The sequence below is a fragment of the Perca fluviatilis genome, chromosome 24 (assembly GCF_010015445.1).
Source record: "Perca fluviatilis chromosome 24, GENO_Pfluv_1.0, whole genome shotgun sequence".
Taxonomy (NCBI): Eukaryota; Metazoa; Chordata; class Actinopteri; order Perciformes; family Percidae; genus Perca; species Perca fluviatilis.
In genome coordinates, this window is record NC_053135.1 from 17,859,528 (window position 1) to 17,884,839 (window position 25,312).

At 41.8% G+C, this 25,312-nt stretch overlaps 2 protein-coding genes across 5 annotated transcripts in view; one reads left to right on the forward strand and one right to left on the reverse strand.

The window, feature by feature from the left end:
- Positions 1-2,790: 2,790 nt before the first annotated feature.
- LOC120554000 (neuronal acetylcholine receptor subunit alpha-2-like) lies at positions 2,791-18,361 on the reverse strand. Its single transcript, XM_039792549.1, has 8 exons — positions 18,292-18,361; positions 13,071-13,222; positions 12,516-12,560; positions 11,204-11,313; positions 8,983-9,202; positions 6,547-7,049; positions 4,458-4,923; positions 2,791-2,979 (listed from the first exon to the last, which is right to left on the reverse strand). Exons 1-8 carry the CDS (start codon positions 18,359-18,361, stop codon positions 2,854-2,856), a joined length of 1,692 nt encoding a protein of 563 aa, XP_039648483.1. The 3' UTR covers positions 2,791-2,853.
- A 4,576-nt stretch (positions 18,362-22,937) lies between these two features.
- als2b (alsin Rho guanine nucleotide exchange factor ALS2 b) overlaps positions 22,938-25,312 on the forward strand; it is a 53,009-nt gene continuing 50,634 nt past the window's right edge. For all 4 annotated transcript variants that reach the window (XM_039792923.1, XM_039792924.1, XM_039792925.1 and 1 more), the window contains exon 1: positions 22,938-23,329. In XM_039792923.1, coding sequence (XP_039648857.1) covers positions 23,310-23,329 — 20 coding nt within the window. In that variant the 5' untranslated portion in view covers positions 22,938-23,309. The remainder of the gene's footprint in view (positions 23,330-25,312) is intronic.

The window sequence follows — 25,312 nt, forward strand, 5'->3', positions numbered from 1 at the left end:
TGGACTCGGAAAAATAATCTGACGAAAAACAATAGGTTCCTTCGCACTTTCGTGCTCGGGCCCTAAATATACTCGAATTACGACCAAAAATGAAGCTAACTATCCGTGATTTGTAGCTACACAGGTAGCTAGGATTGAAGGGACAGTTGCAGCTAACGGAAGCCCTACTCTTCACAAATATTCATTAATTTGAAATCGGACACCGTTGTTAACTTTATAAGACATTTAGTTAGATGTTGTATACGTGGCGTGACGAAATTCAAACTGTAAATATACTCGGAATGACGCCGAAAATGAAGCTAACTATCCGTGATTTGTAGCTACAAATCTACATCCAGCTGCAGGCTCTATCAATGGGACTCGCGGACAAGCGGCGTTTATTTCCCCAATCGTTTGTTTAAATAACTCAACACATTATAATTACACACATTAAAAGATTAACTGAAACCTGTGGTAAGAGATTGCTGGCGTAACAAGCTCGCTGACCGCGCTCTCACTCACATACACCGGGCATTTAGCTAGCAGGAAGAGGGGAGTTGCAGGCCCTGGAGCTCTGTCAGGGCAGGGGCATTTGGTTGTCATTAGCCCAAGAGACGGTGACTTTGCGCGGGTATGGAGTGCAGTGGACTGCCAGTCGTAACGGAGCTCCAAGTACCTCACAGCAGGCCGGGGTGTGTGAAGGAAGGCAGGCCGGGCGGCGAGGCAGCAACACAGGCAGCACCGGCGTTGAACTCCGACACACAGTCGGACAAAATTTGCAATTAGCCATCCATTTTTGTAAAGCGGCCCATATTTGAGCTTTACATAGTTGATTTCTCGCATAAAAAAGTTTCAGAAGTGAATTTTGTAATGGAATAGCCCGATAAACAATGTATAACTTTGCAGTGTCTGAAATATGAGTCTCCCATGTGTTTCTATGTAGTTTGCTCAAACCAATCAGCACGTAGCTCATTCGGAATAGTAATGAGCACACCATATTTGGAAGAAAAGCTCTTGTTCCAAATAGAGCCATATTCACAGGGTAGTTAAGGGCCTAATAAAATAGCATTCGGGCAATTTTCAGCCCAACCAATGTTACATACCCTATTAGGAGACCTTAAGGAACAGTAAAATACCCTATATAATCATTCTATCACCCCTTTAAAGACAAAACGTGCTAAAGATGTCCAAATACAATCATTGTTGGACTCTTCTCTTGTAGGGCTGCATCCTGATACATTTTTAGGCACTAATTTATTTACTCCGGTAACGGTCCATGTTAGCACACGTTAGCACTAGGCAACATTCGCATGGCTGGGACCAGATGTGCGACAGCCAACAAATGCTACATTCAGGTGTGAATTTCTGATTCAGAAGTTGTTCGGAGAAGTTGTTATCCTTTTTGGTAACACAAAACAGACCCGAAATCACCATCACCAAACCCACCAGACTATATGTAAATAAAAATGCTTATGGTGATTTCGGAGCTGTTTAACTCTGAATGTTAAGGGCATTGATTGTTATACATGCAGGCTAGCTGAGCATCAAAACAATGTCCAGTTAAGGTTTGTCCTTTAGCGACGGCAGAACAGGCGAACCGAATCCAGTCAGACTCAAAGAAAAACTGGATTCTGCTGAAATCCACACGCGCATAGAATAAGCAAGTACTTAAAGGAACTTGTTTGGAAGTACTTGGATTCCAGCTTTAATTTGTTTTTGTGCATTTCCAAGATTGTGTACTCAGCTGAGTCAATTAGCAACAATGTACACTGTTAAAAAAGTCCGTAGAAATACGGACTAATATTCTCCATTTTACATACGTTTTTGTCTCTTATTTTGACTTTTGTTTTAGTCTCTTATTTTGACTTTTTCTTTGTCTCTTATTTTGATGGGATTTTTTTTGATTATTTTGACGTTTTTTTCTTTCATGTTGACGTTTTTGTTGATTATTTTTGACGTTTTTCTCTCCTGTTATGACATTTTTGTCGCTTATTTTTACGTTTGTTTTCTCTTATTTTGATATTTTTGTCTCTTTTGAGGTTTTTTTGTCTCTTATTTTAAGTTTGTTGATTATTTAGACGTTTTTTCTCTTATTTTGACATTTTGTTGATTATTTTGACGTTTTTTTCTTTTCTTTTGACATTTTTGCTCTTATTTCAACATTTTTGTTGATTATTTTGACGTTTTTTCTCTTATTTTGACGTATTTGTTGAATATTTTGACGTTTTTTCTCTTATTTGGAAGTTTTTCTCTCCTATTTTGACGTTTTTGTCGCTTATTTTGACATTTCTTTCTCTTACTTTGACGTTTTTGTCGCTTATTTTCCACGACCATCAGTATCAACACCAAAAACACCAACTTATTAACTCTAGTTTTCCACTTATTTTGGGAAGTCGTGATCAATAAAACTCATTTATAAGAAATTATACACATTTTTTGTGTATAGAAATAATTCATTATTTTGACTAGTAGTTAAGATCAAAAGAACGTATGGTAATGGATGATCACAGACTGTCAAAGTTTAGTCAGAATAGTGCTATAAAATGGAATCAAACACTCAAAATTCAATGAAAGTATTGAACCGATCCTTCGTTTTGTTTGTGAAGAGCGTTGTATGAAACCGTCTGTGTTATTTTTGGGCAATTTGGTTGAAAGAAACCCAAATTTCTGATAAAGAAAATTTTGAAAAAGACAACAGGAAGGTTAATGGATTATGACATTTTCAAAATAAGAGGGAAATCAAGTGAAACTTTTGGTAAGAGTTTCTACGAGAGTTTTGGTAACTGATTGATCTTATTCTTTACATGCAGACACTTTTTTTTAAATTAATTATTGTATTCATTTTTTCTTTCTTTTTTGATTTCCAGTTTGATTCTAAAACATCCCAGAGAGCCACGGAGGCAGGAAGAGTCCGACGGTCCCCAGCAGACACACGATGATGAACATCCACAGAAAGATCCGGTCTACAACCATGCCAACGTACTTCCAGTCCTCCTTCACCTGCAGAGACGCAAAAGACACAAAAAGGAGACCAGCTGTGGAATGTAACTAAGTACATTTACTCCATTACTGCACTTAAGTCCAAATGTTGAGGTACTTGTACTTTGCTTTTTCTCTTTTTCTTTTCATGCCACTTTCTCCTTCTAATCCGCTACAGTACAGAGAGAAATATTGGACTTTTTACTCTACTACATTCATCTGTTACAGCTTTAGTTACTAGTTACTTTAGTTACTCCACTACATTCATCTGTTACAGTTTTAGTTACTAGTTACTTTGCATGTTAAGATTCCTGCACACAAAACACATGTAGTTTATAAAATCTGATGTTTGATTCTAAAGTAAACTAGTCAACAATATAACGGACTACAAGTCCAGCTGAGATGATTAGACCATTAAACACACACCTGGTTGGATCCTTTACTCTTTCTACAATGGGAGGAGAGTTCTTTACTTTTAATACTTTAACTACATTTTCCTGACGATACTTACAGACTTTTACTTACAGTAAGTAACATTTTCAATGCAGGACTTTCAAATTTTCAATTTTTACTTGTACAGATTGGTATTAGTACTTTTACTTAACAACAATTAATTACTCAACAATTTAGCAATTTTCTTTACTACTACTACTTTAAAGTAGTTTATTTACAGTGCTCAGCAGTATTCAAGTGAATACGCCCATGCTAAAGTTGATTAAAAAGAGGAATAAAAAAAATCATCTTTTGGAAATTGATCTTAATGCCTTAATTAAAAAAATGAGGAAAAATCCAACCTTTAAGGATACCAATTTTCTTTGTGAATGAATAATGTATCGTAAATAAATAAATGTTCTTCCATAAAATACAGGGGGCATAAGTATACACACCCTATGTTAAATTCCCATAGAGGCAGTCAGATGTTTATTTTTAAAGGCCAGTTATTTCATGGATCCAGGATACTATGCATCCTGATAAAGTTCCCTTGGCCTTTGGAATTAAAATAGCCCCCCCACATCATCACATACCCTTCACCATACCTACAGATTGGCATGGTTTTATTTCAGTTAGCCTAGCTGGTTTGATTTGCATTGAGAGATGATCTTATGGAAAGTACCCCATGCCAATCTCTAAAAATAAAATTCTGCCTGCTTCTATTTAACATAGGGGTGTACTTACTTATGCCCCGTGTATTTTAAGGAAGAACATTTATTTATTTACGATACATTATTCATTCACAAAGAAAATCGGTGTCCTAAAAGGTTGGACTTTTCCAAATTGTTTTAATTAAGGCATTAAGATCAATTTCCAAGAGATGTTTTATTTATTCCTCTTTTTGTCAACTTTAGCATGGGTGTATTCACTTATGCTGAGCAATGTATGTTCTTCTTCAGTTATGACTGACTGACTGGATAATAAAATAAAGACGTATATATAAGACAGGACAAGACCAACCGCTTCCTCTCAACAACAACAAAAAAGAAAGGGACGTCGGCACTCACTGAGAAGTCTACATCCTCGGCTCTGAGATGCTCTGCGATGTAGGTCACCCCCTCCAGGGCCGAGAGCACCGCCGGAGACGGCACAGAGGCAGGTGGGCTCTGGAACGAACCACGCTCCTCAGGAGGGGTGTCCCAGTCCGAGCCGAGTGAGGAGTGTCTCTGTGGGAGGAGTATGTAACCCAGAGACGGGGGGAAAGAAGAAGAGAGGGGAGAAATCCTTGGTGGCCCGGCTACCTTCCCCCTAAACCTCCCCGAGCGATGAGCGTTTGCGTAACCGTGGAGATTGCAGTAGTGGATTTCGTCACCTGCATCCGAGGAGTTGAGCTGGCGGCTCCTGCGGCAACTGTTCTCGTCCTCCCGGTAACCATGGAGATGGATATCAGACTCCTGAGTGATCCAGGCGGGCGAGCTGTGGGAGGGGCCCGGAGTCTGGATGGGGAGGAGTCCATCAGTCAGGTGGCACCGCCTGAGACAACAAACACAACATATCAGTGGGCATTGTTTGTCTACAAAAACCCTTCTTTTTTTATTCGGCTAATGAAGCCAAAGTTCTCAAACATTGCTGTAAAAGAGCTTCACCTAAATAAAATACTTACAAGTGGCAACATTTCACTTAAAGCTGCTATAACTAGGGATCACAGTGTTCCCCCAAACTTGTTTAGCCCATTGCCAAGTGTCTTTTTTTTCCGACAAGGACCTGGCTGGGCATTAAAGGTCCCATGGCATGAAAATGTCCCTTTATGAGGTTTTTTAACATTAATATGCGTTCCCCCAGCCTGACTATGGTCCCCCAGTGGCTAGAAATGGTGATAGGTGTAAACCGAGCCCTGGGTATCCTGCTCTGCCTTTGAGAAAATGAAAGCTCAGATGGGCCGATCTGGAATCTTCTCCTTATGAGGTCATAAGGAGCAAGGTTACCTCCCCTTTCTCTGCTTTGGCCGCCCAAAGAATTTGGCCCACCCATGAGAGAGAGACATCATGGCTTTCAAACGAGCAAAGTGGCAGTTGGTCAAGAGAATAAAAAAAAAGCTATGAAACAGATTTCCTTAAAGCCGTACATGAAGTCAGTGCTAAAAGCTAACTGGAGATTTGAAAATATGTCTACGTCTTAGTATCCGACAGAGTCGCCCCACTGTTAGTGTAGTCCGTAAAAACGTCTTCAAAATACATTAAAAAAGTGGCTTAGGCCTAGTGGGGGGGGGAGGAGGAGACTTAGGGCCGGTGGGCCACCAGGCTTGCAGTACACTGGGGGAAACACTGGATCAAATGATGACGTGGATCTGAAAGGGGTCAAACGCAGTCTCATGAGCGGGCGCGTACGATATCGTATGAAAATGTATACACGCCTAGCCTGACGTGGTCATACTCAGATTCTAGTCAGAATATGAGTCTGATACTGCTCCATTGGGGGGGCGTGTGTCAATCAAACCTGGAAAGAAAATGCCTCTGCACTCAATTGGATAGACCTACAACCAATCAGAGCAATGGAGTATGTGACGTATGTTGAGCGACGCATCGTTGTCAACAGAACTGAACTGCACGCACGCTGGAAGAAGTAGAAGCGCTCTTTGGTGACGTGGTTGATTACGTTACTGTTGATCATCTGGCCGTATGAAGCCTGCCCCCTGACAATTTGATTGGTCCAAACATCTCTGGTTCGAGCGTAGTCGCTCCACAACGGATCAAGTCCAGACCGAACTTCCAGACCTCAAATGTTGTTTACCCGATTAAAAGGGGACTGTGCGTCAGGAACAGGGCTCCGCGCTGCCAGTTGTTTCAGTGGACATTAAGTTTAGACGTCAAAAAGTGAGCGTCTTGCGATTTCGTGGAAACAAAAGAGGGGGAGGTGGATGTTTTGAAACGTTTTTGTTTCATTCACACACTCTTGTCACAGTGTAGGACTTCCCGGAATGCTGTGTGACCTGGAGGAAGGTCTGGCAAAGCGAGACTATCCTAAACTCAACTAATCGTGGTCAATGCCTTACCTCAACAAATCGGGTTGCTTGGTAGGGCGGGTCTTGCCTAGAACTGCAGTGGGTTCCATTGTTGCGCATACAGTAAACCTGGTGTGCCTTCCCTGATTTCTCACCTTACAGGCCTGACACCATGTTTCGGACGCTTCATGCACAGCCAGCGCGGCACCGCCGACAGGAACAGCCGCCGGACCCATCCAGGCATGGTGTGAGTCGCCGACGAGCGATGGTGCACGTTCAGCACGAACACGGTGATGACGATGGACAGCGTGACAAAGATCATAGTGAAGAGCAGATACTCCCCGATCAGCGGTATGACCAGCGACGTGGACGGGATGATCTCCGTGATGAGCAGCAGGAAGACGGTGAGCGACAGAAGCACGGAGATGCACAGCGTGATCTTCTCGCCGCAGTCCGACGGGAGGTAGAAGACCAGGACGGTCAGGCAGGAGATGAGGAGGCAGGGGATAATGAGGTTGATGGTGTAGAACAACGGGAGGCGGCGGATGACAAAATAGTAGGTGATGTCCGGGTAGATCTCGTGGCAGCAGTCGTACTTCTTGGTGTTGTAGGTGCCCACGGCGTTGACAATCGCCCACTCTCCACTCTCCCAGTAATCCTAGAAATTAGATATTGTTTTTATTCAATTTGATTTATACCTAACCCTATTTCCGGGCAAATCACAACAAGAGTTATCTTAGGACCCTTTACAGATAGACCGAATATAGACAACAATTTACAAAGACCCAACAATTCCCCGCCCCCCAAGGCAAACCGTGGCGAGGAAAAACTTCCTTTAAATGGGCAAAAACCTCGGACAGACCCAGGCTCTTGGCTTGCGGCCATCTGCCGCTGACAGTTGGGACATAGAGACACTGATACAGATATATAATTCATAATAATTATAGCAGTTGGTATGACAAACAGTGGCAATTATAGTAACAATAAAGATAATAGAACTATGACTAGAAATAATAGTAGTAGCAGTGCATGGTGGAGCAGCAGGGCGTTGAGAAGGACCCCGTCAGCAGCTGCAACCACGATGTAGGTGCCACAAAAAGGGGGTCTGGGGGTCCTTCGTTAGAAAAATGTTTTCAATTTGAATCCCATTTCCTGCATTTCTACATACATTCATGGACTATGGTGATACAGAATCCAGGAAATAATCAAGTTGACCATAGTGAGCATATGCCAGAATATGTATAAGAAAACAATGTCTTACTTTCTTTATTGCTTAAAATAGGGGCCAATCAACGAGACTTATAATATCAAACTGATTTGAAAGTGGGGAGGACACAAACAGGATTTTGAAAAGTGTCCCCAGTGGAAATTACGCCCTAGGTCCAGACTGAAATATCTCAACAACTTTTGTATGGATTTTGTACAGACATTCGTGGTCCACAGAAGATGAATCCTACCTGATAACGCCACTGAATGAAATGCTAAAGGATCACCAAAGTTATTAAACTTCATCGTGAGAGGAACATGAAGGTTTTGTACCAATTTCATGGCAATCCATCAGATATTTGTTGCGATATTTCACTCAAAAGCACAAATGTGAACCTCAAGGTGGCGCTAGAGGAAAATGTCATTCACAAATCACAAAAGTTAGTAGGCTTCATCTTTTAGGATAACTGATTGGCTGGACCAAATTTCATGGGAATCCATTCAATTGGTGTCCAGATATGTCAAGCGATACCAAAGTGAACAAAATGTCAATAGGCCTATTTTACGGTACAGAAAAATAGGAAAGTGAAACTCCAACCCAAAAATAAAGTGCTAATTAGCATGTTGCTAAAGACTACTTTGTCTGGATAACTTATATGTATCTCCTCTGCTTTGAAAGTCACAACAACACCATTAAGAAAATCCGTGCATTTTAAGCCTGAGAAATCTTTTTCATGAATAGCCGTTTAGTCTCTTGGAAAACAAATTCATACATTTTGCTTTTCCCCAGACGTTAATGCTGCCATGAAACGGCAACATGCTGAGAACTATTCTGTCAATTAAAAGCAAAAAGCAGCCCGAGCGTTTAGCTGGCATCCATCTGCAAGACAAAACGTTGGGAAAGAACATGTGTGAACTGTAGATAAGAGGAGGTAAAGAAGCAGAGCTGGAAAACAACCAGCGGTGGAAGAAGTATTCATATCATTTACTTTAGTAAAAGTACTAACACCACACTGTAAAAAATACTCTGAAATGTAGTTTAAAAGTATTAAAGTATTAAAAGTAAAGAACAATCCTCCCATTGTAGAAAGAGTAAAGGACCCAACCAGTTGTGTGTTTAATGGTCTAATCATCTTAGCTGGACTTGTAGGCCGTTATATTGTCGGCTAGTTTAGAATCAAACATCAGATTTTATAAATTACATGTGTTTTGTGCGCAGGAATCTTAATCGAAGCGCCAGAGCAGGGGGAATGAGAGGGGAAAACGCCAGAGCAGGGGGAATGAGAGGGGGCAACGTAGCAGAAGATATTCATTTTCAAACCAAAACGCAGCAATGGAAATGTAGCCTTAAATGGCACAAACTCCAAATTGAAAAGCAGAACAACCTTCAGGTTCACCGTGTTCTCAAAGGGCTCCAGGTCGATCTTGGCGCGGTCGTACGTCCAGGAGCCGAACTTCATCTTGCAGCTCTGCTGGTCGAAAGGGAAGAAGGTGACGTCAATGGAGCAGGAGGACTTGTAGATGGCCGGGGGCACCCAGCGGACACGGCCGGTGTGAAAGAGATGGGCCTTGGTCATGTGGGTGACGGCGAACTCTCCGTCTGCACTGGAAAAAGAAGAAGATGAAGGGGAGGAAGCATAGCAATGAGACAGGAATCAAAGGCAAGAAAATATTATAAATTGACAAGAAAATGAAAGGACACTATCACTAGCCATGTTTCCGTCCACATGTTTTTATGCAAATTAAAGGTGCTGTAGGTAGGATTGTGAAGATCCAGGACTTAGCCTAAAAATTTGAACATCGACAACTTCTCAGTCCCTCCCCCCTTTCTGCTAAAGCCCAAAACGGTCTCCTAAGCCCCCTAAATGTGTCGTCCGCTCTTTCGCCCACTTATATTCTCAGTCTTTGTTGACACCCGCCGTGTCTGCAAAGAAAGCGGAAATATGTGGCGGAAATTACCAAAAACGTCTTCTTCTTCTTCGTTTCATGGCGGGTTGCAACCATAAAATGATTCATAATTGAAACTCATTATTTATTCGGCAAATAACGATACCGTCGGTGTTTATCGCACAAGCCATTTACCGATTTAAGAAAAATCCGATGAAATCGAACATACAAACTTTGTGTCGATATTCCTGAAATTTAATCAAACTTTAGAGTTTTCCAGAAGGCATTTTCAATTCCATATTACTTTATTTTCATAACAACGTGTGGATGGAAACTACTGAGGATTTAAGTTGGGTTTTTTTCTCCGGCAAGGCAAGTTTCCGTCTCATTATGTTTCAAACTCCAAAGGTGAATTAATAAACACAGAGCTACTGTATATGCCCCTTCTTACACAGGCACTGTTTAATAATTGATCACTGAATGTTAACACCGTATTCATGATGCAAGCTCATTTACACAAACGCTGAAGGAAGAGAAAAATTTCGTTTCCATCCAGACACATTTAAGGATTAATACTTCCTCAGCGCCCTGAGGGCAGGAAACCAGACTTTGACTTAAAACCGTATGATGCAAGATCGCTGCACAGATGCAATGGAATAAGGGTAACTTATTCAACAGGATCATATGCATGTATCAACGCTGGAATATGCAGAAACGCTGTGGTACCATCAAGCTGTTTGGCTCCGTATAAGTGACCTTTCCTCCTCGTACGCTCTTCAGCGGATGAGGACATCGTTATGGATCAAGCGGGTAATTGATCACTACAGATAATTTCCAGCTCCACCTACAGAAATCCAAAGTCGGGTCTGTTTAAAGTGTCTGTGTGTGTGTGTGTGTGTGTGTGTGTGTGTGTGTGTGTGTGTGTGTGTTTGTATCTGGAGAATGACAAAAATGAGGAGCCAAGAAGGACGAGACTGAAAAGTAGGACTTGAATAAAGTCTTCACTTGCATAGCTTTCATTTTTAGTTTTCAGGTTGAAAAAAACCTTTAAAGGTCCTATGACATGCTGCTTTTTGGATGCTTTTATATAGACCTTAGTGGTCCCCTAATACTGTATCTGAAGTCTCTTTTATATAGACCTTAGTGGTCCCCTAATACTGTATCTGAAGTGTCTTTTATATAGACCTTAGTGGTCCACTAATACTGTATCTGAAGTCTCTTTTATATAGACCTTAGTGGTCCCCTAATACTGTATCTGAAGTCTCTTTTATATAGACCTTAGTGGTCCCCTAATACTGTATCTGAAGTCTCTTTTATATAGATCTTTTATATAGAGGGGCCCTTGACCAACTGCCATGCTTTGCTTGTTTGCAAGCCATGATGTCTCTCTCTCTCTCATGGGTGGGCCAAATTCTCTGGGCAGGCAAAGCAGAGAAAGGGGAGGTAACCTTTCCCCTTATGGCAGGCTGGGGGGGAACTCATATTAATGTTAAAAAACCTTATAAAGTGAAATGTTCATGCCATGGGACCTTTAACAACAAAACAACTTCATGGTTAAATGTTTGTGTGGGCCACATTTCCTTTGAAACTTTTCTTAAACGGTTTTGTCCTTTAACTACTGAACGATGGTTTCTTGTTTAAAGTCTGTCTTATCTATACTTGGACAATCAGTGGGTTTGTGCAACTGAAGCCAACTGCAGTTGTTTTGGTGTTGTTTACTTGTTGTACAGCACAATGTCCGGCACCCAGATGAGCTCAGAAGGGACCCTGATGGACGTCACGTTGTCGAAGTCGGAGGGACTCCACTGCAGCTTATAGTCCGTCCATTCCTGCCGACACACACGCCATTTTAAAGAGAAATCAAATCTTGTTTTATAGTTTCAATCCTGGGAACAAAGGAAAAAAATCCTGCACTCTGCTCTTGCCATAGCATCACCATTTAGTTATAGAAAACTTAAAGGTGCCATACAAAACCGTTTTTACTTGCATTTTTTGAAATATGTTAGGTCCATATGTGTTTGTGTTATGTCATGAATGTGAAAATGAACTGCTACCTCCTCTGCCAGCTCTAGCCACTGGAAAGTAATAAGCGGAGAAATCAGGCCAATCACAAAAGCTGGTCAGTCTGACATCATGTTGTCTGAGCTCATTACTATTCATTAGCTCGCCCAGTTGGGCTGGGTAAAGGATGCTGACAGCCAGGCTCTCATTGGCTAGCTGTTAGCCAATCAGATTCAAACAGCTTAGCTTGTTGAATATTAATGAGAACTGGCACAAATCGATCCGAGTCTTCCTGTAGGCTTTCTATACCACGCTAGAATGGCTTGAAACAAGGTAACCAAGGCATTTTTCCCCAAAACATGTTACAGAGTCCATGGTAAAACTTCAGACATTACCACAAAGTCATGAAATATGTGTGGCAGGGCACTTTTAACGTTTCGGTCCCTCCGATGAATTTTTTTTCTCTTTTTTTTCACATTTCTCACTTTTCCCGATGTTTTTGTCACTGTTTCCAATGTTCTTTTATCAATTTCGGTTGGACCGAAACACTAGTTTTCTGTAAATATAGAGCGGAGTGCAGGATGTTTGTCCTTTGTAGTTGATATTTTCCAACGCACCTGCACAGAAGAATTTTTGGATGTGCCAATTGTTTCTTCAAAAAGAAAATAGTTTCTCTACTAGAAAGATGACTACCGGGACAAGGAATAGCAGTAAGATCAGTAACCTAATATCAATAATAGGTTTGTGCTTATACATATATATAACAATGCTGTAATGTAACTAAGTACATTTACTCCAGTACTGTGCTTAAGTCCAAATGTTGAGGTACTTGTACTTTACTTGAGTCTTTTCTTTTCATGCCACTTTCTACTTCTTCATCTTTTTCTGCATTGAGTACTTTTCCTGATTATACTTACATACTTTTACTTAAGTAACAGTTTCAGTGCAGGACTGCGTATTTTCACAGTGTGGTATTAGTACTTTTACTGCACTAAAGGATCTGAATACTTCTACCACCACTCTTCCATACCTGTTTCAGCCACACGTTGGTCGTCATCATCTGGTTTTTCTCATCCTGTTTTTGGAGCCAAACGTTAACAAAAAGTGACAAATACATTGGGGTTAAAATGGATGAACTCATATTATTAGATGCTTACATATCAGAATAATCACTTATAAACTGCAAAATAGTTAGAAAGCAACAATAGGGGTGATGTTTTTTTAACCCTCCTGTTGTCCTTGGGTCAAATTTGACCCATTTAAAAAAATATGGGATTGGGAAAAGCGTTAAAAGTGTCGAAAAGACGACCAAAACGTCGAAAAGAAAAGTTAAAATTTTGGTCGACAGGAAGACAACAAAAGGGTTAAGCGGTGTGATCAGTTTTTTGGGATCTATAAACTACAGCTGCACGACATGAGGAAAATATGCGATAACCTTGTTGAATATGGCGATAACGATATTACGTTAGTACGATATGTCGCAGCCTTTCGCAATGTGTTTATCGCGGCAGTTTATATTGCAATGACGATTTTTTTAAAAAACCGATATATTGTGCAGCCCTAATGCAAATGAGTGTGTTCCCACCACGTCTATCAGCTGTGCGATGGAGAGGCCAAACTTCACGATAACCACGTCGGTGATGTTTTGCGCTGGACGCGTCCACTTGCTGTAGCCCCGAAACAATCTCCTGAAGAGCTCGTCCTCCGTGTGAACTCGAGTCCAGTCCTCCGCCAGCGCTGTCGAGAGAGACAGAGATGAGACAGAGATCACTTATCCGATCGCACAGATAACTAAGGGCGTAGGTTTGGTTTCAACATTGTGGGGGGCAACACATTCTCAATCTCCCATCACCTAAAATAGGGACGCTTGGTCAGGTGCCTTTGGTGTTTGTTATTGACGCAAAAAGTCTCCTTTAGCGTCATATTTAGACGCGCTTGGTCGGGACTCTTGGAGTCACTTTTGATTGCTCTGCTTTGGGACATACTTTTAACTAACATGCGGGACAAGAACGGGACAGTTACGTTTAGGAAAAGATGGTGTCTGGGGTTACAGAATGTACATTTCAGTGAGACGCAGGGCAAGAACGGGACATAAACCCCAAAAGCAACGCTTGGTGAGGTGCCTTTGGCGTTTGTTACTGACTTAAAAAGTCTCCTTAGTGTCATATTTTGACGCTCTGGGTCGGGACCTTTGGAGTCACTTTTTGACGCTCTGGGTCGGGACCTTTGGAGTCACTTTTTGATGCTCTGGGTCGGGACCTTTGGAGTCACTTTTTACGCTTTGGGTCGGGACCTTTGGAATCACTTTTGGACGCTCTGGGTTGGGACCTTTGGAGTCACTTTTTGACGCTCTGGGTCGGGACCTTTGGAGTCACTTTTGGACGCTCTGGGTCGGGACCTTTGGAGTCACTTTTGGACGCTCTGGGTCGGGACCTTTGGAGTCACTTTTTGACGCCCTCAAGACTCACGTCTAGCCCTTTGGCGTTCATACTACGTCATCTTACAGCGCTGTGGTCGAGCTGCAGCTCTGCCCGGTGCGTTCCATACAGACGGAAAAGGATGATTTTTGCGTCGGTGTCTGACGCTGAGAGCCACTGCCCAAGAGTCAGTATTTTACGCGATGGGTGTGAGAACGGGTTGGAGGGGGGAACATTATAACAGGGGGGGGGCTGGGGAGTCATGTGTATGTGTATGTGTGTGTGTGTGTGTGTTAGGTGGATAAAAGGGGGAATGGCATATGGAGTATTTATCTGTTTTTATGAGTGTTTTCTGTATGTTTGTGTACAAAACTATCACAATATAACATGGACAGTATCACGTTCTAACGTTATAAATAGTATATTCTAATAACAATGAAAACATCTTGTTAAAGCATGAAAAACATCTTGTTACAATAAACCTTTCACGTAATAACGTGATACTGATACTGTTTTTTTCTTTCTGCCGCGGCAGCACTATACGCTTGCGTAATTTTTAATGTCAGGACATTAGATAAAGCAGCCTATTTTAAATAACTCTTTGGTTAAGCACTCAATATTCACATTTTCTTTTGTCCTTCATGCTGTTTTCAGTTCCTTTTTTTACCCACCCACTCTGCATCTGATTTATCTCTTCACCTTCCTTTCCTTTCCAAGGTTTTAAAGGGCTATTCCCTTTATGCCCCCTTTCATTCTGCAGAAACCAAAAGCCATTATGGTTGAGAAAGTGAGTGTAGACCTATCTGTATCCTCTCTCTGGGGGGGGAAAAAAAGCAATTAGCTGAACTTTATTGTTCATAAAATTTCACAGGTTCAGACTGCGATCTACTGCACTTTGATTCAATTTTTACGTCGTACGGTACAGCAAAAATCATTAGAGATAATTGAACTTGGGGAAAAAAATCGACACAGGAGCCAAGTTTTTTGTGTGTGGCAGCAATCACTCATCTGAGTCATAATTTCATGCTTGAAATAAAACCTCTCGAATTCCAAGTGTTCGACCTTTTGTGTCGGACGGGATTTGATTTGTCTCGCACGTTAAAGGAGGCTGCATCAGAATCCGAATACTTTATCGATCCCCCTTCAGAGAAATTATTTAGTTGCTCACAGTCAAATTCAAGCTAAACAAATAAGAGTTTGAAAAGAGCGAGCCAATAAGTGTATAAAGTAATAGTAGCATTCAGTTTGTGTGTTCACTTTTTATAGGAGCAGCAATCTCTCCTTCCTCCCCCCCCCCCTTCTGTCTGTTTCTCTCAACGCACAGCTTTGAACTCTCTGGCGAGCAATCTGGCATCGCCGGGCAAGCAATTTGGGATTAGCCAGTGCAAGAAACAGCGAGCCAAGAGCACAAACTGTGCAAATGTGTGTAATGCCAGGTTTTTGTGATTGTATTGGCTTTTTATAACTGACGAATGTATGTTTCCGGTGATGCTCTGGCAGTGGAGGAGCTGCACGTTGTTGGATTACTGAGATATAAAAAAAACGAGATAGGCTATGTTCACACTTGGCGTCTTTTTTGGAGCCGTCAGCATCTGTTTTACATTATAATTCTGTGGAGTAAACCATATTTTCATAAAAGTCCAGAGCGCTTTTTTTAAATGCCACCGCCAACTTTCTTTTTTTGCAGCTCCGAGCGTCTTTTTAGAGTTGAAAAAAATTCAGCTTTTATGAAAAAAAACGCCCTACGTCAAGTGCTTTTTTGACAGACAACCAATGACAAGCGGAGTATCCAGTCCTCTGGTTTCCATAACAACAAGAAAAAATAGTCGGCGCGCAGGGAGTTATATGATACAATCTGCTCCATTTACATGGATCTCACTTTGTTTTATCTAACGTTAGCACCTCTCTCTCGCTCTCTCTCTCACTCTCTCTCTGTTCTTTCTCTAATTCGCTCCACCACTTTGTTTTATCTAATGTTAGCACCTCTCTCTCGCTCTCTCTCTCTCTCTCTCTCTGTTCTTTCTCTAACTCGCTTCACCACTTTGTTTTATCTAATGTTAGCACCTCTCTCTCTCTCTCTCTCTCTCTCTCTGTTCTTTCTCTAACTCGCTCCACCACTTTGTTTTATCTAATGTTAGCACCTCTCTCTCTCTCTCTCTCTCTCTCTCTCTCTCTCTCTCTGTTCTTTCTCTAACTCGCTCCACCACTTTGTTTTATCTAACGTTAGCACTTCTCTCTCTCTCTCTCTCTCTCTCTCTCTCTCTCTCTGTTCTTTCTCTAGCTCGCTCCCCCACTTTGTTTTATCTAACGTTAGCACCGCTCTGTCTCTCTCTCTTTCTGTTCTTTCTCTAGCTCGCTCCACCACTTTGTTTTATCTAATGTTAGCACCTCTCTCTCTCTCTCTCTCTCTTTCTCTCTTTCTCTCTGTTCTTTCTCTAGCTCGCTCCACCACTTTGTTTTATCTGACGTTAGCACCGCTCTCTCTCTCTGTCTCTCTCTCTCTCTCTCTCTCTCTCTCTCTCTCTCTATCTCTGTTCTTTCTCTAGCTCGCTCCATCACTTTGTTTTATCTAACGTTAGAACCGCTCTCTCTCTCTCTCTCTCTCTTTCTCTCTGTTCTTTCTCTAGCTCGCTCCATCACTTTGTTTTATCTAATCTAACAGTAGCACCTCTCTCTCTCTCTCTCTCTCTCTCTCTCTCTCTCTCTCTCTCTCTTTCTCTCTGTTCTTTCTCTAGCTCGCTCCACCACTTTGTTTTAGCTAACGTTAGCACCGCTCCACATAGCGCTCTAGTTAGGTGGTGATTGTTGGAAAAGTGGAAAGTCGACCCAAAACGTGTTTTCATAGTTTTATATATTCTGTCGACTTTGAATGAAGTGTATTTTACGATGATAAAATTCCTGTTTATTTACATGGAGTCTGGTGGGTTTAGTGAACACAATTTCCCGGATGTTTTTATGTTTAAAAAAAAGGATCTTACTCTTTAACAGAAAGGTCGACCTCCTTAGAAATCCTTTCCATAATGTTGTCAGACACTTAGAATATTAATCTGAGTCTATCAGCAGCAAAACGAGCACTTTTGTGGACGTAAATTGAAGATGCACAATCCCCTAATAACTTACATTGTAGCTTGTTTCGCTGACTGCCGACTGCAGCGATCTCTCTTCATTCCTTATATAATACCATGTTAGTGCACATTCATTAACATGTTTCTTCAATGACTTCAGCAAAAAAAGCTGTACTCCTTTTGGTGAAGTTTAGAATAATATTGCAAAAATATGACGATAACCCTCATGTCCTCGGGTCAAATTTGACCCGTTTTCAAAGTTTTATGTCAAAAATATTGTTTTCTTTCAACCAAATTGCCCCAAAATAACATTGGTGGTTCCATACGGAACCGGCTGTGATTGTCCATCAACATACGTTCCTCTGATCTTAACTCTTAATCAAAATAATTCATTTCTGGGGGTTTTTATATCAATAATTAGATATACTTTCATATAATGAGGTTTATTGACCATGAATTCATAAGATAAGATAAAACTTTGTTCACACAGAATTTGTTTTTCTTGCAACATCTGCTCCAACAATCGACACATAACATTAATAATCACACAAAAAAACATCTGTATGATCACTCAACAAACATCTGACACACGTGTCGTCTCACACACACACACACACACACACAGACACACACACACACACACGTACACACACACATATACACACATGTACACACATACACACATATACACTCGCACACGTACAAACACACGAACATACACACACAAACACACACACACACATGTACACACACACGCACACACACGTACACACACACACACAGACACACGCACACATAGACACATGTCCACACACACATACACACACACACATACATAGTACATACATGTAGACACACACACACGCACACACACACACACACACACACACACACATGTATGCACACACGAACACACATACACACAAACCCACGCGCACGTATACACACACACACACACACACACGTACATACACAAACACACACACACACACACGTACACACACACACAAATGTAATATTTATAATTGCAGTCCCACAATGATAGACAGATCACATGATCGTGTGCGGAGGTAAATACATAAAATAAATAATAATAAATAAATAGTAGTAACTAGTTAGAATGAAGTTGGCTGAGAAGATGTAACATGGAACTGGGTGATGATTTATACTTTATGTTTTATGAACAGGCAGACGGAGGACAACACAAGGGTTAAAGGAGTTGGAATATTATAAGAACATCAGCTATATGTACAGTGTTTTTTATGTTTTTTATCATAAAACCCATCATTCAAGCTGCGCAGGGAGATTTCAACGTCTCACTCACCGGAGTGGATGCAGATCCAGCAGCAGTAATAGAGCGCTGAGGTCCGGGTCAAGTCTCTTCTCAGCTCCATTTGAATCACCAGAGACAGATTACAGTTTTATATATAAAAAAATAAATAAAATAATAATAATAATAATGAAAGCTCAGGTTGTCTTAAAAGTGTTCCCCATTCGCTTCTCCATCCTTCATCTCCAAACCAGTCTGTCCTGACTCCTGTTCATCTTCAGGCAGCGGGACGGATAAAACCTCCCAGTATAGTTACCACTAACTGTCATCAGCAGGCGATGGAGGAGGGGGGAGCTATTAAACTCCTCTGATATCCCTAAAGGGGGCGGGGCTCTATCTTTCACAGGGAAATAATTAGTTTACATGCAGGGGTGACTCCAGGATGTTTTTAAGTGGGGTGGCACGGGGGGGATTTTATTAGAATACAGCATAGAAAATCTGCTTAGAAATACTGGATAGGATAGAACCATATAAAACACATCACATTCAGTATTGATTCCACTTGTTTTTATTTTCGACAAATTTTTTTTCCGAATACAAGACACATTGTGTATGTGCATTAAAGGCAAACATTTGGATAGTCGTCATGGAAACACTAGTCGGTCATGTGACAAGTGATGAGGCGCGATACACTTACAACAGTGTTCCTCGTCGGGCGACTCGCAAGCCTCCCGCGGCTCGCCAAGCTTCAATTTGTGGCCCGCGTGGCGGTCAATAACACGTTGATATGATCACGCAGTCAATACAGATATTTCATAAAAACATTCAAAACGAGCAGGGCTATGACATAACTCTAAAGGCCCTGTTTTAACGATCTAAGCTCGTGGCGCAGGTGAGTTTAGGGCGTGTCCAAATCCACGAAAAAAGGGTCCAAAATGGTTGTACTTAGTGTCTTCATTAATCAGAGGTGTGTTTTGGGCGTAACATGCAATCAACCAATCAGAGATCATCTCCCATTCATCAACCAATCAGAGATCATCTCCCATTCCCTTTAAAAGCCAGGCGCGTTTGGACCTTGGCGCATTGCTATTATGATGGAGGATTTGCACCGTAATATTTTTATATGTAATCTTCTGCATGTGTGTGTGCTGCTGTGCGTCCCTGTGTGTGTAACAAGCATAGTGTGTGTGCGCTGTGCACGAGCCTAGGAGCATTTTACTAATGCTCAGTTAAAATAACGTTATTGACTTTAGACCAGGTTTTTGTTGGTCAATGGCGCGATCACTTCCCGCTGCCTCAAGATAGAAATACGCCCCAGAATGCACCTGAACACACCTCCCTGTAAGACCAGCACGCCCATGGGCGCACAGATGGGCGTAAGGTGCATTTGCTATTTAAACGAAGCGGGCGCTGGACGGGAAATTGAGAACTGCGTCAGTCTTAAACTAGAAAAGACACTTGGGTCGAGCTTTGCGCTGCGCTGCACGGCGCCGGGTGTGAGATAGGACCCAAAGTCTGCTCTATTGCAAATCATTTATATTTAAAAAAAAAAAAGACCAAAAACAGTGGCATCAGAAGACAGGAAAAACAGCAGCATTACAAGATGGAAATATAGACTAGAAAAAATATTTAAACTTGCTCTGTCCTTCCGTCCATAACACTGACTCACTGCGGAGTTGCCAGTTTGGACGGTCTTTCCTTTTCTTAACGCCGAAATGTGCTCTCGGATGGTTAGATACATGATGGGCTAATGTAGAAAAACTTGCATATTGTATGTTCAGGGATGACAGATTGATGAACAGATGAACATGCTACTCATGAGGGGATGTACATTTTTGATACTTTGCGGTAAAAGTGGTTCCCCTATTGACTTTGTTATAGCAGTGGGGCTCTCATGAAAAGAATAGTGACGCCCACTGGCTTACAATAAAGTGGCCTCAAACTTCAACAAAGACTGTACACACATTTCAGATAATAGGAGCAGAACAGAAATGGAGCGCAATGCCCGATTCATTTCCTTCAGCAACAGGTGCTCTTCAACATGTTTCTGCTTCTAAACTGGCCTCAACATTTCAGCAAAGATCCCAGTTGTCATACAATGTGTGTTTAAAGCAGGGCCGGCCCTAGACTTTTGGGGGGCCCTAAGCAGGATTTGGTTTGGGGGACTCTCCACATTGTAGCATGTTGCCACTGCACTTGGCACTTAACCAACTTGTGTATTATAAATATTAGTTTAAGCATTTAAAGACTAATGTGAGACCTATTAGCAGCAACGCTATCTTTAAATAGACCGGCTCTGTTATGAGCTCTATTATGGGACATTTCAAGCGCTCTTGGGGGCCCCTCTGGTAGCCACGGGGCCCTAAGCAGCCGCTTAGTTTGCTTGTGGGTCGGGCCGGCTCTGGTTTCAAGTCGATGTTCATTCCCCAAATGGAGAGGCAGCGATCGGCAGAACAGGCAGCAAAAGTGACAGTACTCTGATCCAATGGGAATCTCATTTGTCAGATTAACCAATCTGGACTGTAGTCCAGTGTTTCTCAAATGGGGGGGGTACCCAAGGGGTACTTTGGAGGACTGCAGGGGGTCCGGGAGCGCTTTTTTCTAAGTTTTAGTCACTGTTTTCAACCTGTTCCTGCCTTCCTCCCTTCTTTCCTTTTTGCTACTGTCTTCTTTTTTTTCTCCAAGTTTGTCGAATTTTGTCACTTTAAAAAAAAAAAAATTCCGCCCTTTTCAAAGTTTTTGTCACTTTTTCCGATGTTTGTCTTCCTTCTTTCTTTCTTTTTTAATAGGTTTTATTAAAAAAAAGGAGGTTTTTGAATAAACCTCTGCATATGTGCACCCGCTCTACCAACTGAGCTAACCGGCCACGTTTTCTAAGTTTTTGATACTATTTTCCACCTATTCTTGCCTTCCTTCCTTCTTTCTACAGACTTTTTATTTTTTAAGTTCATGGCATTCTATATACAGTATAATGGACACACCACGCAGCTGACACGCTCACACCACGTGGGCACTGCCCGCGATTTTCAAATACCTTCTGTAGCCTGTTTTGCCGTCAATACTGCCGATGTTGTCTTTGCTGTAATCAGATCAGCATATATTTATGCTTATGTTCATGGGAAACATCCATGTGTCCAGACAAGGCTAGAAGCAGCAGTGCCGCGTCAGACACCTTTCTGGTGTGTAAAGACGTAGACAACGCCACGTATGACATATACCCTTCTGGGATTAGCCTTCCTTTAATTAAATTCATAATTTCTGCTTTAACTCAAGGATTGGGTAGCCTAAAATGTCCTATAAATGAGGTTTATTGACATTATATCTAAAAAATAAGTGTAAAACTAGTTGTATTAAGTTTGTATAATTAGTGTCTCTCTGGATCATTATTTTAAGTACGTGTCTGAAAATGTTTTTTTCAATAAAGTTGTGGGAAAAACGCTATTAAAACCCCCGAGTCAGTCCATCAATTCAGTATTATTCAGCCAACTGCCAACAGGTCAATTTACAATCGTAACTTCATTTCTTTATAGTAGGCAGTTCCATTTTAACCCTAGGCTACTGTAGGGATGCAGTCCCTGTTTATAATGTAGCAGGCCCTACTTTATGCAGTTTTGATGCTTTTCAATGTGCTCCGCGGCTTGCGCCACCAGGTGGTGCTTTTGAGTTAATCTCGCGAGTTTTGAAGCGGAAGTAGTAGAAGAAGAAGAATGCAGAGAGGAGCGAAACGGTCAGAGGTCCCACTCGGCTGCTGTTTTGGTCTGACAGCCGCTGAATCACACATAGGTGCCTTTCTGCTTCTACAGTTCAGAGAGAAATATTGGACTTTTTACTCCACTACATTCATCTGTTCCAGCTTTAGTTACTTTAGTTACTCCACTACATTCATCTGTTACAGCTTTAGCTACTAGTTACTTTAGTTACTCCACTACATTCATCTGTTACAGCTTTAGTTACTAGTTACTTTAGTTACTCCACTACATTCATCTGTTCCAGCTTTAGTTACTAGTTACTTTAGTTACTCCACTACATTCATCTGTTACAGCTTTGATTCTAAAGTAAACTGTGTGTGTGTGTGTGTGTGTGAGTGTGTGTGTTTGGGTGTGTACATGTGTGTTTGTGTATGTGTGTGTGTGTGTGTGTGTGTGTGTGTTTGTTTGGGTGTGTACATGTGTGTGTCTGTGTGTGTGCGTGTGTGCTTGTGTACGTGTGTGTGTGTGTGTCTGTGTGTACATGTGTGTGTGTGTGTGTGTGTGTGTGTATGTGTGTGTGTGTTTGTGTGTGTACAGGTGTGTGTGTGTGTTTGGGTGTGTATATGGGTGTATTCATTGCTGAATGAGCACTGAATGGAAATGACTGCCTTATTTATATAGTTTTTAAGTACGCCGAATGCGGGTTAGCGGGTTCAAAAATCGTTTGTATCACATGTTAAAAAAAAAAATAAGGTCACCCACCGTAATAAAATTAACCTGCACCTGCAAAAAAAAAAAAACTTTTACGACTTTACTCGTAACAGAGTATTTTTACAGTGTGGCATTAGTACTTTTACTGAAGTCTGACTGAAGTCTGGGGGGGAAAAAGCTCCGTCCCAAGATGGCGGCGGCATAGACGCCTCTCCCAAGCCGGAAGCGGTATCTACGTGTTTATGAGCGTGTACGCCGAGTGCAGAGTGAGCCATCCTGTTTAACAGACGACCTTCGGCTCCAGCGTCGCCGCTGTGTCAACATTGAGAGAGATGAACAACATCCACAACCAGCGGCGTTTAACGTTAGCTGCTAACGTTACACAACTTTAACGGACGTGTGTGTTTTTTTTCTCGCCTGCCTGAGTGAACACGTCAAACAGTGGTGTGTGCGTGTGTGAAGCCGGCTTGCCTCATCTTTTTTTTTTTACTGTAAAATTCGGTCAGGAAAACAAGACAGACGGTGTCAATTTGTTTGCATTGACAGCAACATACAAGCTAGCAGGACTGTTTCCCGGTGCTCAGCTAGCTAATGACGTACGTTGGGTTGTGTTCTCCAGCGGCGGCAGCAGCAGCAGAGACTGACGTCCTAATGGAGACATAAACCCTACCGATGGAAACCCAGAGGAAGAGGTGAGTCTATCTAAAGCCCTATAGAAGAGGCTTATTATTCGGCTCAGTTGTTGCTTAACCCGGCTGGATGTGAACACCATGTGACACCGCCTACGGTTGGAGTTCACTTTTGCTTTCACCCTGTTCTGCGCAGACAATATCAGCTTGTGCCCTCAAACGGACGCTTTTAGAGTTCCTTCTTTCAATCGCATCAGACTTCCAAAACTCTTTCATACCTCAATCTATCCTATTGTTACACCAGCTACATTAAAGGTCCCATGACATGGTGCTCTTTGGATGCTTTTATATAGACCTTACTGGTCCCCTAATACTGTATCTGAAGTCTCTTTTATATAGACCTTAGTGGTCCCCTAATACTGTATCTGAAGTCTCTTTTATATAGACCTTAGTGGTCCCCTAATACTGTATCTGAAGTCTCTTTTATATAGGCCTTAGTGGTCCCCTAATACTGTAACTGAAGTCTCTTTTATATAGACCCTAATACTGTATCTGAAGTCTCTTTTATATAGACCTTAGTGGTCCCTAATACTGTATCTGAAGTCTCTTTTATATAGACCCTAATACTGTATCTGAAGTCTCTTTCCTGGAAATTCAGCCTTGGTGCAGAAATACAGCGACTAGAGCCAGTCCCATAATGAGCTTTCCTTAGGATGTGCCATTTCTGTGTCTGTAGCTATTGAGAAGGAGAGGGCGTTTGAAAGCCATGATGTCTCTCTCTTTCTCTCTCTCTGTACGTTCATGTCATTTTCTCTTGTTATACATGTATGCTTTGTTTCCTTACTTGGGTGTTTATGTCATTTGTGGTAATGTTTTCATGTATGTTCATTCATCTTATGTACACTCACCTAAAGGATTATTAGGAACTCCATACTAATACCGTGTTTGACCCCCTTTCGCCTTCAGAACTGCCTTAATTCTACGGGGCATTGATTCAACAAGGTGCTGGAAGCATTCTTTAGAAATGTTGGCCCATATTTATGGGATAGCATCCCCCACACCATTACACCACCACCACCACCACCACCAGCCTGCCCAGTGGTAACAAGGCATGACAGATCCATGTTCTCATTCTGTTTAAACGCCAAATTCTGACTCTCTACCATCTGAATGTCTCAACAGAAATCGAGACTCTTCAGACCAGGCAACATTTTTCCAGTCTTCAACTGTCCAATTTTGGCGAGCTCGTTCAAACTGGAGCCTCATTTTCCTCTTTTTAGTGGAGATGAGTGGTCCCCGGTATGGTCTTCTGCTGGTGTAGCCCATCCGCCTCAAGGTTGTTTGTGTTGTGGCTTCACAAATGCTTTGCTGCATACCTCGGTTGTAACGAGTTATTTGAGTCAAAGTTGATCTTCTATCAGCTGGAATCAGTCGGCCCATTCTCCTCTGACCTCTAGCATCAAGGCATTTTCGCCTCCCCCCCCACCCCAGGACTGCAGCACACTGGATGTTTTTCCTTTTTCAGACCATTCTTTGTAAACCCTAGAAATGGTTGTGCATGAGAATCCCAGTAACTGAGCAGATTGTGAAATACTCAGATCAGCCCATCTGGCACCAACAACCATGCCACGCTCAAAGTTGCTTAGATCACCTTTCATTCCCATTCTGACATTCAATTTGGGGTTTAGGAGATTGTCTAGACCTGGACCACAACCCTAAATGCATTGAAGCAGCTGCCGTGTGATTGGTTGATTAGATAATTGCATTAACGAGAAATTTAACAGGTGTTCCTAATAATCCTTTAGTTGAGTGTATGTCTGTATGTATGTATGTATGTCTATGTCCACTTTTTTTTTATAAAGTTGTATCGTATAAAACATCTGTTGTTCGCATGTACTGTAATGCTACACAGGAGGGGGTTGTCTGCTTTTGTCAGCTCCCCCCTTCTAGGTCTGAACTATGACAAAAGAACGTTGACAAAAGTGACAAATGTTGGAAAAGCTACAAAAACGCAGGAAAAAAATCAACAACAACATGCCAATTGTG

Bases quoted from the DNA above. Each gene is read 5' to 3' on its own strand.
- LOC120554000 (XM_039792549.1), bottom strand. From the start codon at position 18,361: ATGGAGCTGAGAAGAGACTTGACCCGGACCTCAGCGCTCTATTACTGC. The intron at 7,050-8,982 runs GTTGTTCTGCTT...TCTAATTTCTAG, and splicing joins AGAACACGGTGAACCTGAAG to GATTACTGGGAGAGTGGAGA. The intron at 4,924-6,546 runs GTGAGAAATCAG...TTGTTGTCTCAG, and splicing joins CATGGTGTCAGGCCTGTAAG to GCGGTGCCACCTGACTGATG.